The 14,045-nt window shown below is 48.8% G+C and overlaps 1 protein-coding gene across 1 annotated transcript in view; it reads right to left on the bottom strand.

The window, feature by feature from the left end:
• Positions 1 to 12,241, bottom strand: part of CRYBG2 (crystallin beta-gamma domain containing 2) — a 38,034-nt gene extending 25,793 nt beyond the window's left edge. Inside the window, 4 exon segments of the mRNA XM_078145567.1 lie at positions 5,256 to 5,742; positions 5,745 to 6,153; positions 8,127 to 8,190; positions 12,028 to 12,241. Of these exon segments, the coding sequence (XP_078001693.1) occupies positions 5,256 to 5,742; positions 5,745 to 6,153; positions 8,127 to 8,190; positions 12,028 to 12,167 (1,100 nt within the window). The 5' untranslated portion in view covers positions 12,168 to 12,241.
• Positions 12,242 to 14,045: the final 1,804 nt, after the last annotated feature.

Raw genomic sequence — 14,045 nt, 5'->3', positions numbered from 1 at the left:
TACTCTTATTGAACCCTGCCCCCTACCCTGAACCCCCTTCACCTCTCCCATCTCGTGCACTAACAGTAGATCACTCAGTCCAGGAGAAGGTCGAATGCCCCAGAGGCAAAGAGAAAGAAGGTGTGTCAGGAGGAAAGGCTCTTATGACCTTGGAAGACCATACGTCAGAAAAAGAGGCCAGTTGAGGGCTGACATGCTGCATGAGCTCTTCTCCTGGATTGAGCTTTCTACCATCAGTACATTGGATGGGAGACATGAAGGGGAAAGGAAAGGGGGCTCAGGCTGGGGGGCAGGATTCAATGAAGGTAGTGGAAGACTTGGTGAGGGAATGGGACTCAGCTTGAGAGAGAGAGAGAGAGAGAGAGAGAGAGAGAGAGAGAGAGAGAGCGAGAGAGCTCCAACTGTCTAAATCTCTTTCATGAGCAGGAGGCAAGAAGGTATCTCAGAATCTCACCCACTCTCACTTTAACCATGGGTTGGATCCTTAGGGGTATATGGGGGAGGGGGAGGCAAGAAGGATGGACAAGATAACCTGTACCCTCAAAACATGGCCTGTGGGACTGGGAAGTGGATGGGGGTGGGGAAGCGATGCCTAATCCAACAAGTCAAACAAAACCCTCAACTCACCTGTGAGTCACCCCCAAAACTGGGCCAAACCAGTCTCCACGCACACCCGCACTTACACACCCATTCACTACCATGGATCCAACCGAAACCCATCTGTCCTTGTCATCCCCCCCCCCCAACCACACACCTCTCCTTTCTCCAATGCCTTCCACCCCTGGCCTCAAGGGCTTTCACAGGGCAGTTGTCAGAGTGGGGGCATAAAAGTGTGGGGGGCAGCAGATTCCAGCTGGGAATCCATAGAGTCTATCATTATGTACCTGGGGCCAAAAATAGATAGGGAGAGGACTGGGTAGGGGCCACCCACAGCCTCACCCCAGCTTCTTCCTTATTTTGACCTTTCCTCCCTTCTCTCTGACCCTTCACTCTCCTTATCCAAAGCTGAGTCCCAGATGATTTGAGAAGCAGCCTTACCTGGGGTCTACTCAAGGTCATCCATAAGTCTAGCAACCACCATCTGCTATGGGGAACTGGGATTGGGAGTGGACACAGGAAAAGGAGAGGAAATAGAGAAAGAGCAGGACATTTCTAGGAATCGAAAGCATTCATTTAAAAAACATTTGTAGAATGTCAGAGATGGGAGGCACCCTAGAATATCAAATGCCTCAGGAGACAAGGACATTTTAATCTCTTCAGTGGTCCATTGGGTCTACCTTCAGAATTTTCTCCAACACCTGCCTCTGTTCTGTTAGATGAGGGAAAGTTAATTCATAGAATATTAGATCTGGAAGGGATCTTAAAACATAAAATGTTAAGATCTAGGAAGGGCCTCAGAATATAGAATATTAGATCTAGAAGAAGGCTTAGATACCATCAAACTAACCAGTTCATTTAGCAGCTGGAGAAATGGGGGTTCAGAGAGCAAAAGAACCATTGGAGTGGTAATCAGAGCATCAGGGTTGCAGTCCGAAGTCAACCAATAACTTGATGTATGACCTTAGACAAACTACTTCTCTGGACCCCATTTTCTCCATTTATAAAATGAGGATGTGAAAATACTTGCTCTACCCATTTCATAAGGCCTTTAAAATGATCAAATAAGGGATGTATAATATAAATAGATTATACTATATAATATAAATAGAATATACTATAAATAGATATTGATGTAGAGGTCATCCAATCCCTTCATTTTATAAATGAAGGACTGAGGTCAAGAGGTTAAGGAACCTGCCCATGGTGATTTATACAGTTAGTAGAAAAGCCAGGATTCAACTCCAAGTCCTCTGACTCCAAGCCTAGGGGACCCGGGTTCAAATCCCTGTTCTGCCACTACTGTCGAGAACACCACCATCCTTCTAGTCACCGCTGGCTCCTAGCTTTAACGTCATCCTCAATCCACATTCTCCTTCATTTCCCATATCCCAGTGGATCGAAGTCCAGGGGCAAGGCACTGGAGGAGAGAGTGAAGGTGACAACTTTGCTCAGCTCTGCCTGGATTAAATCCAATTCATGTGCAAGTGCAAGTCAAGACATGGCCCTCGTGCTATCATTAGTCCTCTTAGGATCAAAAACAACAACAACAACTTATTCAGGTCACTTTCAAGTCTTGTTGACTCTGCCTGAAAACTCACAACATCTCACAACCCTCTCCTTCTCTCCACTCACTCAGTCACTGCCCTGGTTAATGCTCTCCTCACCTCTCACCCAGACTATTGCGACAGCCTCCTCATTGAGCTCCTTGCCTCCTCTCTCCCCACTCCACTTTACTTTCCATGCAGCAGGCAGTGATTTTCCTAAAATGTGGGTCTGACGATCTCACCTCTCCTACCCAATAACCTCCAGAGGCCCCCTATTCCCTCTGGAAGCAAATACAAAACCTCTGTTTGGCATGTAAAGGCCCTCGCAATCTGGCTCCAATCTACCTTCCCAGGCTTATTACATATTAATCCTCTTCATGCCCTCTATGGTCCAGTCCAATGAGCTTTCTTGCTCTACTTTACACTTAGTTCTTCTGGTCCCATCTCTGTGACTTTCTGTAGGCTGCTCCCCGAGCCTGGAATGTGCTCTTTCCTTGCCCCCACCTCTTAGAATCCCAGATTGTTTCCAAGTCTTGGTCATGTTCAACCTATATTCATCCTTTCTTATTCTCCGTCTTCCACCGGTCACCAACGCCTCCCCAAGAAATTACCATGTCTTTACTTTGTATATAACATATACATGTATATGCTGTTTGTGGTATACATGTATATATCATATATGGTATACATATATACTGTAGGCATGCCATGCGTATTTTGCTTTCCCCAATAGAATGCAAGCATCTTGAGGGCAAGAATTGTTTCATCTCTATCCTTGTATCCCTAGCACCTCGAAGAGCACCTGGCATATCATTAAGTGCTTACCGATTGATTACTATCTGTATGACCTTGAGTAAGTCAGGACCTCTCTGGAGATCAGCTCCTTAAAAAAGGGAAGAGATTGGACTAATTGACTTTAAAATTTTGTCTAACTCTAAATCTCTATGCAGTCTGCCATTTTATTTTTCCAATAGCCCCTGTGAGATGGATGATACAAGTATTACTATCTTCATTTTACAGATGGAGAAACTGAGGCTTAGAGATGGAAAGTGATAAAGAAGCTTATATAGTCATACAGCAAGTTATCTGCAGAATTCAGTCTCTTCTGGTTACCAGTCCAGTGTTCTGTTGTTTGTTTTTTTCCCCTACCAGAGCATTAACAAAATATTTGTCTTAGCCTCAGTTTTCCCATCTGCAAAACGAGATGTGAAAGTCTTTTGTACACCTTAAGGTGCTATATAGATAAGAGTGCTTACTTATTATGAATATAATGATTAAATAATTTCTGCACTTTTCATAACAATAAACACACCCACTGTCCTCACAATCAGGAGTGAGAGGAAAGAGTATCGGTTTGGTATCACCTAGCACTCAGGATCAAAGATCCTAAGCTGCAAGGGACCTTAGAAACCTTCAACTCCAACCGCATCATTTAACAGATAAGGAACCTGAGGCCCAGAAACGTGAGGTGGGTGGGAAGGTAGGAAGAGTCAAGGCCAGGTTTCAGACCCGGAACTTCTTAGAATCCCCTCGACTGGAAGTCTTTTAGAGCCTCGCATACTCTTCTCTGGAGTCAAAGGGGAAATGTGGGGACAAGAGAGAGTGAATGTTTGAAAGTTTCCTAGCCTGGGGTGAAAATGGACAAGACAAATAATAAAAATTAAAATTCAAACTTCTCCCAAACTCTGAAAAGTAGATGCTCCAACTATTATTATACCCATTTTACAGATGAAGGAACTAAGGTCTAGAGAGGTATAGTGACATTCCGATGGTTCTACAGCTAGCAAACATCTGAGGTAGGATTTACAGTCAGCTCTCCTGACTCCATGACCAGGATGCTAGCCATTAGCTGTGCTGCGTCTCAGGCAAAAACTCCCTTCCTCCACCAGGTAGCAGGCAAAGTGATTTTCCTAAAGTGCAGGTCTGACGATCTCATGTCTCCTACTCAATAACCTCCAGTGGCTCCCTATTCCCTCTTGAAACAAATACAAAACTTACATACATTGTCTTCCCCCTGTTAGAATATAAGTTCCTTGAGGGCAGGGGCTATCTCACTTTCGCGTTGGTATTCCTAGTGGTTGGTACCTAGTAAATGGTTAATTCTTTTTTCATTCATTCATTCATCTATTTTCTCAGATGACCTGAGATCTCTATGGGAACAGGAATCAGAGAAACCATGGTTCCTGAGGTCTCTGGTGAAGACAGGCATGACGGGAAAACTCAGAATCCAAAGATTCACCAGAATCAATATTTTGAAGCTCTCCACTTATTTTTTGCAGTCATACGATCTTCCTTGGTGGGTTTCCCACTGTGGAGTCCTAGGCTGGATTCCTCTTGGCCAAAGAAAATCCCAAGGCTCCCCTCCTTTTTCTCCCTCCAGTGCTGCCCACTTCCTTCAGTTCAGGGGCCCTGGGTGCCGCTGTCTGCCTCCATTAGCCCAGAGCATCAATAGTTAACTTTAATAATATAATTTAATATAATGTATTATATATTATATATATATAATATAATTTAATATAATTCTTGTTGTGATGAAGAGCCCCCCTGTCATTCTATAAATCAAAGGAGTAGGGCTCAGTGACAACTAAGAACCTTTCTAACTTCACTCATGTGAACCTGGGCTCTGACAGCTCAGGCCTCCCAGGACTTCAAAGCATCTTCCTGCTACCTCCTTACAAACCCAGCACCTAATCCACTTGACAGCTTGAGGCCCAGAAAGGGTGAACAACTTGCCCCAGGACACCCAGCACCTTGGCATCCGAAATAAGACTAGATAGAAGCAGGTTCCCAGGCCAGGATTTGCGTGCCCGATCCCTTCAGAGGGTGGGGATGGGGTGACTCCCTTCTGATACTGGCCACTGCCCTGGCCAGCCACATAGACAGGGACTGGTCTCTAGTCGACTGGAAGGAAAGATGGCATAGATGGGGTAGCAGGAAGGGAGAAGAGAAAGGAGTATGTTCAATTCCCAGGCTGGGGAAGGACAAAACTCAGAGCTAGAGGAGAAGAATGAATGAATCTCTAGTTTGGAGGAAAAGGCAGGGCTCAGAGAATGGAGTCAAAGAAAACCAAATGTGTGTCTCTGTCTCCAAACAGAGCCCTCCACTGCTCACCTTCTGTCCAGAGATCCAGGTGTCTCGGTGGCCTGGCTCCCAGCAGCCTTGCCTGCTCTCCCTGGGCACCGGTCCTCTTTCAACTGGGGTTCCCAGGGCCTGGAGTCGGGACACCCCGTGATGGGGCGTGGCTCCTGGGGAGGGGCCTGCGCCCTCGCCCGGCAGCCCTGGAATTCTTCAGGGCCGCCTGGGCAAGGAGCTGGTCGGGCTGGTTTCAGCTCCCACGGCACTGACGGTACTAGCTCTGGCTCCCCTCCCTCCTCCCCGGGAGTCACCTCTCTCTTCCCCTGCAGGGTGATGGTGACAAGGTAGCAGGTGGTCCTGGCTGGCAACGGGCCCTCACGGGGCGGCTCTGGCTCCCCAAATGCAGGGGTCTCTATTGAGTGATCATGAGAGCTGTCATCCTTTGCTTGCTGAGAAGGGAGACAGGGAACTGGGCGGGTGGGCTCAGACCTCATGGAATTTGGGGCTGTGGGGCGTTGGAGGCGTCAGTGGTGCCATTCTGGGCACAGGGGCCTGCTACCTCCTTCCTCGGGCTAGGGTCTGCCTCCTCCAGGAGGCCCTCACCAGCTGCAGTCCTAGTCCTCGAAGGAGCCCCATCAAAGGGCCCCCTGCCCTGTCCATCTACCCCATAGCGGGTCAAGGGCTGTCTGAAGAAACCAGATACAGATGTCTCACCCTCTTGGGATTGTACCAGGGAGAGAGATCCTGAGGTTCCTGCAAGCCCTGAGCCCATAGAGTGGGTAGGAGCACAACTGGCGAGGTCCGAGGCACTGCCCACTGCTGGTCTCTGCAGTCGCCCTAGGGAATGCGAGGACGTTCCCAGGATCCTTCTCCGGGGCCATCGGCCCAGGCCCCAGTTCTGTAGGTCCCATTCCGAGCTGCTCCGGACACCTACCTGGGCACACAATAATCACAGGCTGTGACACCTCATGGGCACCAGGGGCTAGCACCTTCAGCCTTGATCCCTTGTCCTCCCAGCCCAGGTCGGAACACAAAGGGTTCTAGGAGACATTTGAGGAAGGCTTTTGATAAGCCTGACCTCATCCCGAGAAGATGCTGAAGGACTGTGAGGCTCTGCCATCTGAGGCTCGGTTGAAAGACCTGGGAATGATTAGTCTGGATAAGAGAAACCTTGAGAGGGAACATGATTGCTGCCTGGAATATATGAAGGACAGTCATTTAGAAGAGAGATGACAATTGCTCCTGCTTGGTCCCCGAGGGCAGCGCTAGGAGCCAGGGTCAAGGCCAGCTGGACCACCTCCCTCTGCAGTGATATATGGGGGTCAGGGAGGCTGGGTGGACACATTTCCCTACTAGCTCCCTCCCACTACTCCTGTAATGACAGTAATGGAAGGAATACTCAATTTGGAGTCAAAACACCTCGGTTCAAACCTGAGCTCTCCCACTCATGTGGCTGTGTGACCCAGGGACAATCATTTCCCTTTCTGAGCTTTAGTTTCCCCACCCTCGCCAATACCCTCACAAAATGAGACGGTGTTCTAAATCCTTTGAGATCTTAGGATCTCCCTTGCCTCCTGGTTGGCACAGGTCCTGGGCCTTAGAGCTACCCAAGCAAGGAGAGGACCCTTGGGTAGACAACCTTGGCAGAGGATGCCCCCCCTGGCCGAGGGGCCTAGACCTTGAGCCAAGAGGCAGTGACTGGGTCCTGACCGACTTGGCCCTGTCCACTAATGAGGCATAGCCCCACCTTCCCCACAGGCAGGGCCTGGACTCTGTTCCTCTTCCCAGGCGTCCCCGCCCACAGCCACTGCCTGCTGTTTGTTGCTGTTGTTAGGGGGCAGGAGGTGCCAGTGCTGTGCCAGTCAGGCACAGTCCTTATGACAGCCCTTTCCAGGTAGGGAGTAGGCTTGCTTTGGGGAACTAGAGTCCGAAGAAATTACCTACTTGCCAAAGGTCACACAGGAAGTCAGGGTCAGAGATGATACGAGGACTCTCAGTCAGGATGGGAGGGGAGAGCTCACCTCAGGCCAGTGCAGGGCACTAAAAAGAGCTGTGCTCCGTTTGGGGGAAGGGATGCTCTAGAGGAACCCTCAGCTTGGTGGAAGGGGCAGAAGGGAGTATAAAGCCCTCCATCCTTGTGGGCAAAGCGGGCAGCGTTGGGTGATGCCCTGCAGGGACTGGGGAGGGGTGCATGTATATGTATATATTCATACCTGTGTATGTGTGTAAGTTTGGTGGGTTGGCAGGTCTTTATAATTGAGGTGGAGGTGATTGTGCAGAGTTGCTGAGTAGACAGCGATAATTGTAAGGAAAGGGCAGAACTTAGGCACTGAGGGAAGAATTGGATTCTGATTAGATGAAAGCTCCTCCAGGGTAGGGATTGTTTCATTTTGGGTATCTCTGTCTCCAGCACCTAGCTCAGTGCCTGGCACGTAGTCGTGGCTTAATAAATGCTTGTCAATTGATTGATTGACCCAGAAGGCATATGGGGGAGCAGCCTTAAACTCAAGCCCTCCTTTTTCTCCAACCCGTGCAGGTGGCTCCCATGGGAAACTTAGCCTGGGCCACCTTTGGTGCTAGAGGTCCCAGCCCTTAGTCTCTGTTTCCCCTGTGCCCCCCCCCCACCTAACAAGCTTCCAAAGAGATGAATTAATCAATGTGTTCTCTTGAGAAGGAACGTTCCCTTTCTAGTTCAATCTCTGAAAAGTGGGGATAATAGAACTTTCATTCTCTACCTTGCAGGGGTGCAGTAAGGAAAGCATTTTGGAACAAGCAAAGTTCTCTGGAAGTAGGAACTTAGAGAGGTAATCCATGGCACCATAGAGCGCCAGTAGGAAGTTGCTGACACAAAAGAGCCCAGCTAAGGAGCCCTATTATTATTGTAACACCTGCTATCATGCCCATTACCTTGCTGTGGTGGCCGGTGCTACTGCTCTGAACCAGGTCTGGGCAGCTCTGACCTCCCCAGGGCCTAGGAAGAGAATACCAGGGGAACACAAGGGTGAACAGTGTCTCTTGCCCCCTTCACCCATTCAAAATCCCTCAAGGTTGAACTCCCTCCCATAAGAATATTTTCACCCGAGGCAAATCAGTTGGCACAGAGGATGGGAGGATGTATCAGAGGCAGCAGAGAAAACATTCAGACATTGGGTATAGACTGTCACCTGCTTGGGAACTGGGGGGACAGAGTCCCAAAGAGGGGTGCTGTGGCCAGAGACCCTAGGGGGATAGCTCAGGACTAGATGTATCCATCGGATTGTATCCATCGGAAACAGCGTATCAGAGGTCGGGGGTGGGGGGGGACAGTAGTGCTCTCTAAGAGGAAGGAAGTACATGCCCCTCTGTGTAAGCCCCCTGGGGCAAGGCCCTGTTCACCCTATGCTAGTTACAGCTCTGCCCCCCTCCACTCACTTCCTTTAATGCAAGGGTTCTTTTTTTTTTTGGCAGTTGGGGTTAAGTGACTTGCCCAGGGTCACACAGCTAGCAAGTGTCAAGTATTTGGTCTGAGGCCGGATTTGAACTCAGGTCTTCCTGACTCCAGGGCTGGTGCTCTATCCACTGCACCACCTAGCTGCCCCCTAATGCAAGGGTGCTTAATCTGGGGTCCATGAACCTAAAAAAAATTTCTGATAACTGTATTTCAGTATAATTGATTTTCTTTGTAATCTTACATATTTTACTTTATGCATTTAAAAACCTTATTCTGAGATATCCATAGGTTCCATCAGGCTATGAAAGGGACCCATGATACAAAAAAAGGTTAAGAGACCCTGCTTTGGAATCTAAGTAGGAATAATAACTCCTACCCAAGGGTGGGCAAGGGAAGGCCAATTATAAGGTAGGACTCAGGGCTATTGGAATCACAAAAGGGACTATTCTGCCTCTACTCTTCTGTTCCCTCCCCCCCCCCCACACACACCACCTCTGCTCCATCCTTTACAGACCCACTGAACTCAAATCTGGCCAGGGATTGCAACAGGAACAGAAAGATGGAGAGAATAACAGATTGTTGGAGCTGGAAATGATTTTAGAACAAAGAATGTCCTAGCTGCGAATGAACTTAATACATAGAATGCCAAAATTGGGAGGGAACTAAGAGAACACAAAATGTCAAAGCTAGAAGGAGCTTTATAGATCATGTAGTTCATCTTCATTTTACAGATTTAGAAACTGAGATACAGAGAGGGAATAGAGATAGACCCAAATGGATAAAGACAAGGAGAGGAGGCAGTGACAGATACACAAGAACAGGAAGAGGGCCAGAGACAGAATCCCACCCTCTCTCCTTCCTTATGCCCACTTCCTCCATGGCTTCTGCCTTAACCAGGCCCTGAGGACCCTGGGATGGGGAAGGAGCCACGTCGTGGCCCATAGGACGCCCAGGGCCCTGCATTCCCACGGCCTCATGGGAACACGGTCCAGACCCAGGGACAGGTACACACACGCAGAGCCTGTCATCCAACTCCCTTCCTCCTGACTCACTCCTCTCTGACCCCGCCTTCTCTCAGGTGGCTTGGGGTAGGAGACTGAGCTTCCAGATTGGGGCGGGAGGTGGAGAGAGGGACAGCACATGTTTTGTGCCAAAGCAGGTGGGGTGTGGCTTCTGTCGGTAGGGTTAAAGGTGTCTGACAGGTATTCTTCAGGCTTCCAGGGAAATGGGAAAAATCTTCCATTTGCATTCACCCACAACAGCACTGGAAGCCCTGGGGGGGAGGGGATGTCTCCAGACCTAGGGCAGTGCCCTTCACCCCGCCCCTCCTGCCAACCTTCCACAGCATGTTAGGCTATTTAATGCTCTAATGTTTTCTGTGTTCTAGGATTCCCCACCCCTGCAGTATTGTTCTATGGTCCAGGGTCCCGGACAGTGCTGACATTCTATCCCTGAAGGTCCCAGTCCAGCTCGTCCCCAGTCACCCTCTGACCCCTCTCCCTGTCCTTCCTCCTTGGGCAACGGCACATCCTGACCAGCCATCCCGGCCTCCCGGCTTTCTCTTTATCCCCACCCCCACCCCCACCCCTCTCCTTTCAGCCTCAGGCCTAGAGCAAACACAGCTGGCCAGGAGGCTGCCTGAAGACAGCTGGGCCCGAGATAAGATCTAAGCAAATTGCAACCGTTACTGCATACAAACATTCAGAGACTAAGCATGTTCTACGCCCCCAGTCTGTGTACCGGGCTTTTCATCAAGTCGGGAGAGTTTGAGGATGAAGAATTCAAGTTACAAGAGGTTGGGTACCATATACACTCATACACAGACTGTTGGAGCTGGAAGAGGCCTCAGAGATCGCCAAGTCCAACCTCTTTCATGTTACAGCTAGGGAAACTGAGGCCTACCAGGTCGTAGATTTAGACCCGGAAAGGACTTTATTTGTCACCTATTGACTTACTTGTGTCCAAGTTGTGTCTGCCCCCACCCCAACAGAATTTAAACTCCTTCAGAGAGCAGGGACTTTTTTTTATCTTTCCCCACTCAACATGGTACCCAGTATATAGTAGGTGCTTAATAAATGTTTAATTAAATGAACTGAGTTGAGTTTCCATTGCCTTGTGAAGCCTTACCCAGGATCATACACTGAATCAATGGCAAAGGCATTACTATAACCTCTAGAGTTCCAGCCCAGTGACTGTAACAAAGGAGACCAAGGCCTAGGGATGGTAGAGCTGAAGTCTACCCATGCTAATTCCCACCACACCCACAAGCCTAGGGCATGAGTGAGGAAAGCGTTAAAGCTTAGGAATTCAAAAACTGAATGGGGATAGAATCATAGATTTTACAGCATGAAGGGACCTCAGAAGTCCTCTGGTCCAACTCCTCATTTTACAGATGAGGAAACTGAGGCCCAAGTCACAGTTTGGTGAACATTAGGATTTGAATTCAGGACTTCGAATTCCAGATCCCTAGATCTTTTCTGCCTCAGTTTCCTCATCTGTAGAAATGGAGCTAATAATAATAGCACTCACCTCCCAGGGTTGTTATGAGGATCAACTGAGCTAACACATGTACATCGCTTTGCAAACCTTTAGGTTCTATATAAATGCTGTTGTTGTTATTTTCACTGTCCTATGGCTATGTGACCCTGGGTAAATTGCTTTCCTTCTGTGGGCCTCAATTTTTCCATCTATAAAATGGGGGACTTGAATTAGAATATAGGCCACTAGATGATCTCTAAGGCCCCTTATACCTTTAATGTCTAAGACTTCAGTCTTTTAAAATCATGCCTCCTTGGGAGGCAGGGTGGTAGAGGGTTGGCAAATGCATTTATTAAGCACCTACTTTGTGCAGGCACTATGGTAAATGTTTTACAAATATTATCTCATTTGAACCTCACATGAACCCTGGGAAGTAGGTGCTATTACCTCCATTTTACAGTTAAAGAAATTGAGGCAGACAAAGGTAAAATGACTTGCCAAGGGTCACACGAGTCTGAGATCACTTTTGAACTCAGGTCTTCCTGAACCCAGGCCTAGAGCTTTGTCCACTGTACAACCTAGCTGAGTCCTAGAGATGAATAATCATAAAATTTCTTAATTAAATTTAAATGGTTCTAAGGTCCCCACCAGCTCTAAATTTCAACGACCTAATTAATTAATGATCTGAATTCTATGTCTAATTCTTAAGGCGCTCAGGTCCCTCTAGCTCTATCTAACATTCTCTGCACACCACCGGCAGCCACCGCCCTTGAATCCCAGGACTGAGCCATCCCAGAACCTGAGACCCCTTCTTCTGAGACCAACTCCCACGCACGACGCGTGGGATCCTCCATCTAAACACAAAGCCCTTCCCCAGTGACAAGTCTCTGCCTCCCTCACCTGTCTGGGACTCTGGACTCTCCTGGAAGAGATGGTTCTTTGCCCCTCCTGTCCTTCAGGCCCCCCAGCCCCCCCAGGACCCGGACCAGGCGGTTCCCCAGATCCCGGAGCCGCGGCCGCCGCCGGGGCCGCTCCGCCATGGCAGGGCAGGGGGCCGTCAGGGAGTAGCTTTCCCCAGATGCGCCTTACTTCCTTTCGGAGCTGGGCTTCTAGACAGCTGAGCAGCGGGTAGGGATGTGTGTGTCACCCGGATTCCTGCTGTGTTTACTGAGAAAACACCCCTCACCCACTCTCTCCCGCCCACTGAGCAAACTGTAGCCTGGCCAGGAGCAACCAACCTCCGAAGGTGGGGGCCGGGGGGAGCGTAGTGGCAGAGTTACCCGGTCAGGTCGTCATTTAGGCTCTAGGTGCTTAACCGGTAGGACTGGAGCAGTGCAGGCGGATGGGTCTCCCTGAACGCTCCAGTCCCACAAGCCTTGGGACTGCGCTGCGGATCTCGCAGTCCTTCCAATTTTTCTAACCCCACTCCTTCTCCCACCCCACCCCCCACCTCCCTCCATGGTCTGAAGTCAGTAGGCATTTCTGTTTTGGGCCTCTAGGGGAAGTGAAGGGGCAGGGGCCAGAGTTAGGGACAAGGGTAGGAGGCAGAGGTAGGTGAGTGAACTACCTGAAAGAGACCGTGAGGTCTGAAGCTAGAATCTAAGAAACCCAAACAATGTTAGAACTGGAAGGGGTCTGGACAGCTCCACGTCTAGACTGCTATTCCGTTCAAACTTGTATTTGAACTTGACATTCACTTCAATTCAGCAAATTTAGCACTATGCCCCCCGGTATGGCGTTAGCGTCTGGGAACAGAAGATATAAACAAAACAATTAATGCTCTGAAATCATTGATCTAGTGCTGGAAGGGACTTTAGAACCCACGTGGACCAACCCCTCCGTTTACAGATAAGGAAATTGAAACCCAGAGAGTCTGCAGTGGAATTAGCTCAAGGCCACTGGGTCTCTCTGGCCTGCCGGGCGGGTCAGAGGACATTCCACCCACACCTCACACCTCCATCTCCTGAAAGGCTTTCTCCATAGTCTCTGCCTGTTAGTTTCCCTGCCTTCCTTTGAGACAGCTCATATTTCACCTTAGATCTTTTGATCCTTCCAGTGTCAGGGATTATCTCCCATCTATTCAGCATATATCTTGTATATACCTCATTTTCATGTTGTCTCCGTTAGACTATAAACTCTTTGTGGGCAGGAACAGTGTTTGCCCTTCTTTGTATCCTCTGAGCTTGGCACAGTGCCTGGCATGCAGTAAGTACTTAATAAATACTTGTTCGATGACTAACAAATCTGCCACTCTTTGCAGTCAACGAACATTTATTAAGCACCTATTATGTGTCAGGTGTGGTGCTAAGCTCAGAGGAGACAAAGAAAGGTAAACGATACTCCAAGCCCTCAAATCACTTTCTACCAGACACCTAACTAGTCCTGGGACCCTAGGAAAGTATTTAATCTCTGGATCCGTTCCTCCTCTGCAAAGTAGGGATTCACTTAATCACGAATTTATCAATCAACAAACCTTTATTAAATATCTATTATTTGCCAGGCATTGTACTCAGGGTAGGGAATAAAAAGACAAAATAGGAAATCATTTCTGCCTTCAAGGAACACACAACTTGCACATATACTGGTACACAGAAAACACATACAAGGCAGATAAGAAGTAACTTTGGGGGAATGTAATGGCCCTGGGTGGAACCAGGAAAAGCCTCATGCAGAAACCTGAGTTGCATCTTGAAAGAAACCTGGGAATCCAAAGGCAGGGTCAGGGAGGGATTTTCAGGCATGGAAAGGACCAGAGATGGGAGATTGAGTGACCTCCATGAGTCTCTGTGGAGAGCCTGCTCTGACCAGGGTGCGGTGCTGATCAAAACAGCAGGCAAAACCCAAATATAGCCTTTATAAACTCTTGGATCCTTCTACCAGCTCTTCCAGCGGGTTGCCGGGACTTTCCCAGGGTCTGC

Source organism: Phascolarctos cinereus, unplaced genomic scaffold (genome assembly GCF_003287225.1).
Source record: "Phascolarctos cinereus isolate Bilbo 61053 unplaced genomic scaffold, phaCin_HiC Scaffold_726;HRSCAF=1367, whole genome shotgun sequence".
NCBI classification, from domain to species: domain Eukaryota; kingdom Metazoa; phylum Chordata; class Mammalia; order Diprotodontia; family Phascolarctidae; genus Phascolarctos; species Phascolarctos cinereus.
This window is presented reverse-complemented; position numbering and strand designations above follow the sequence as displayed.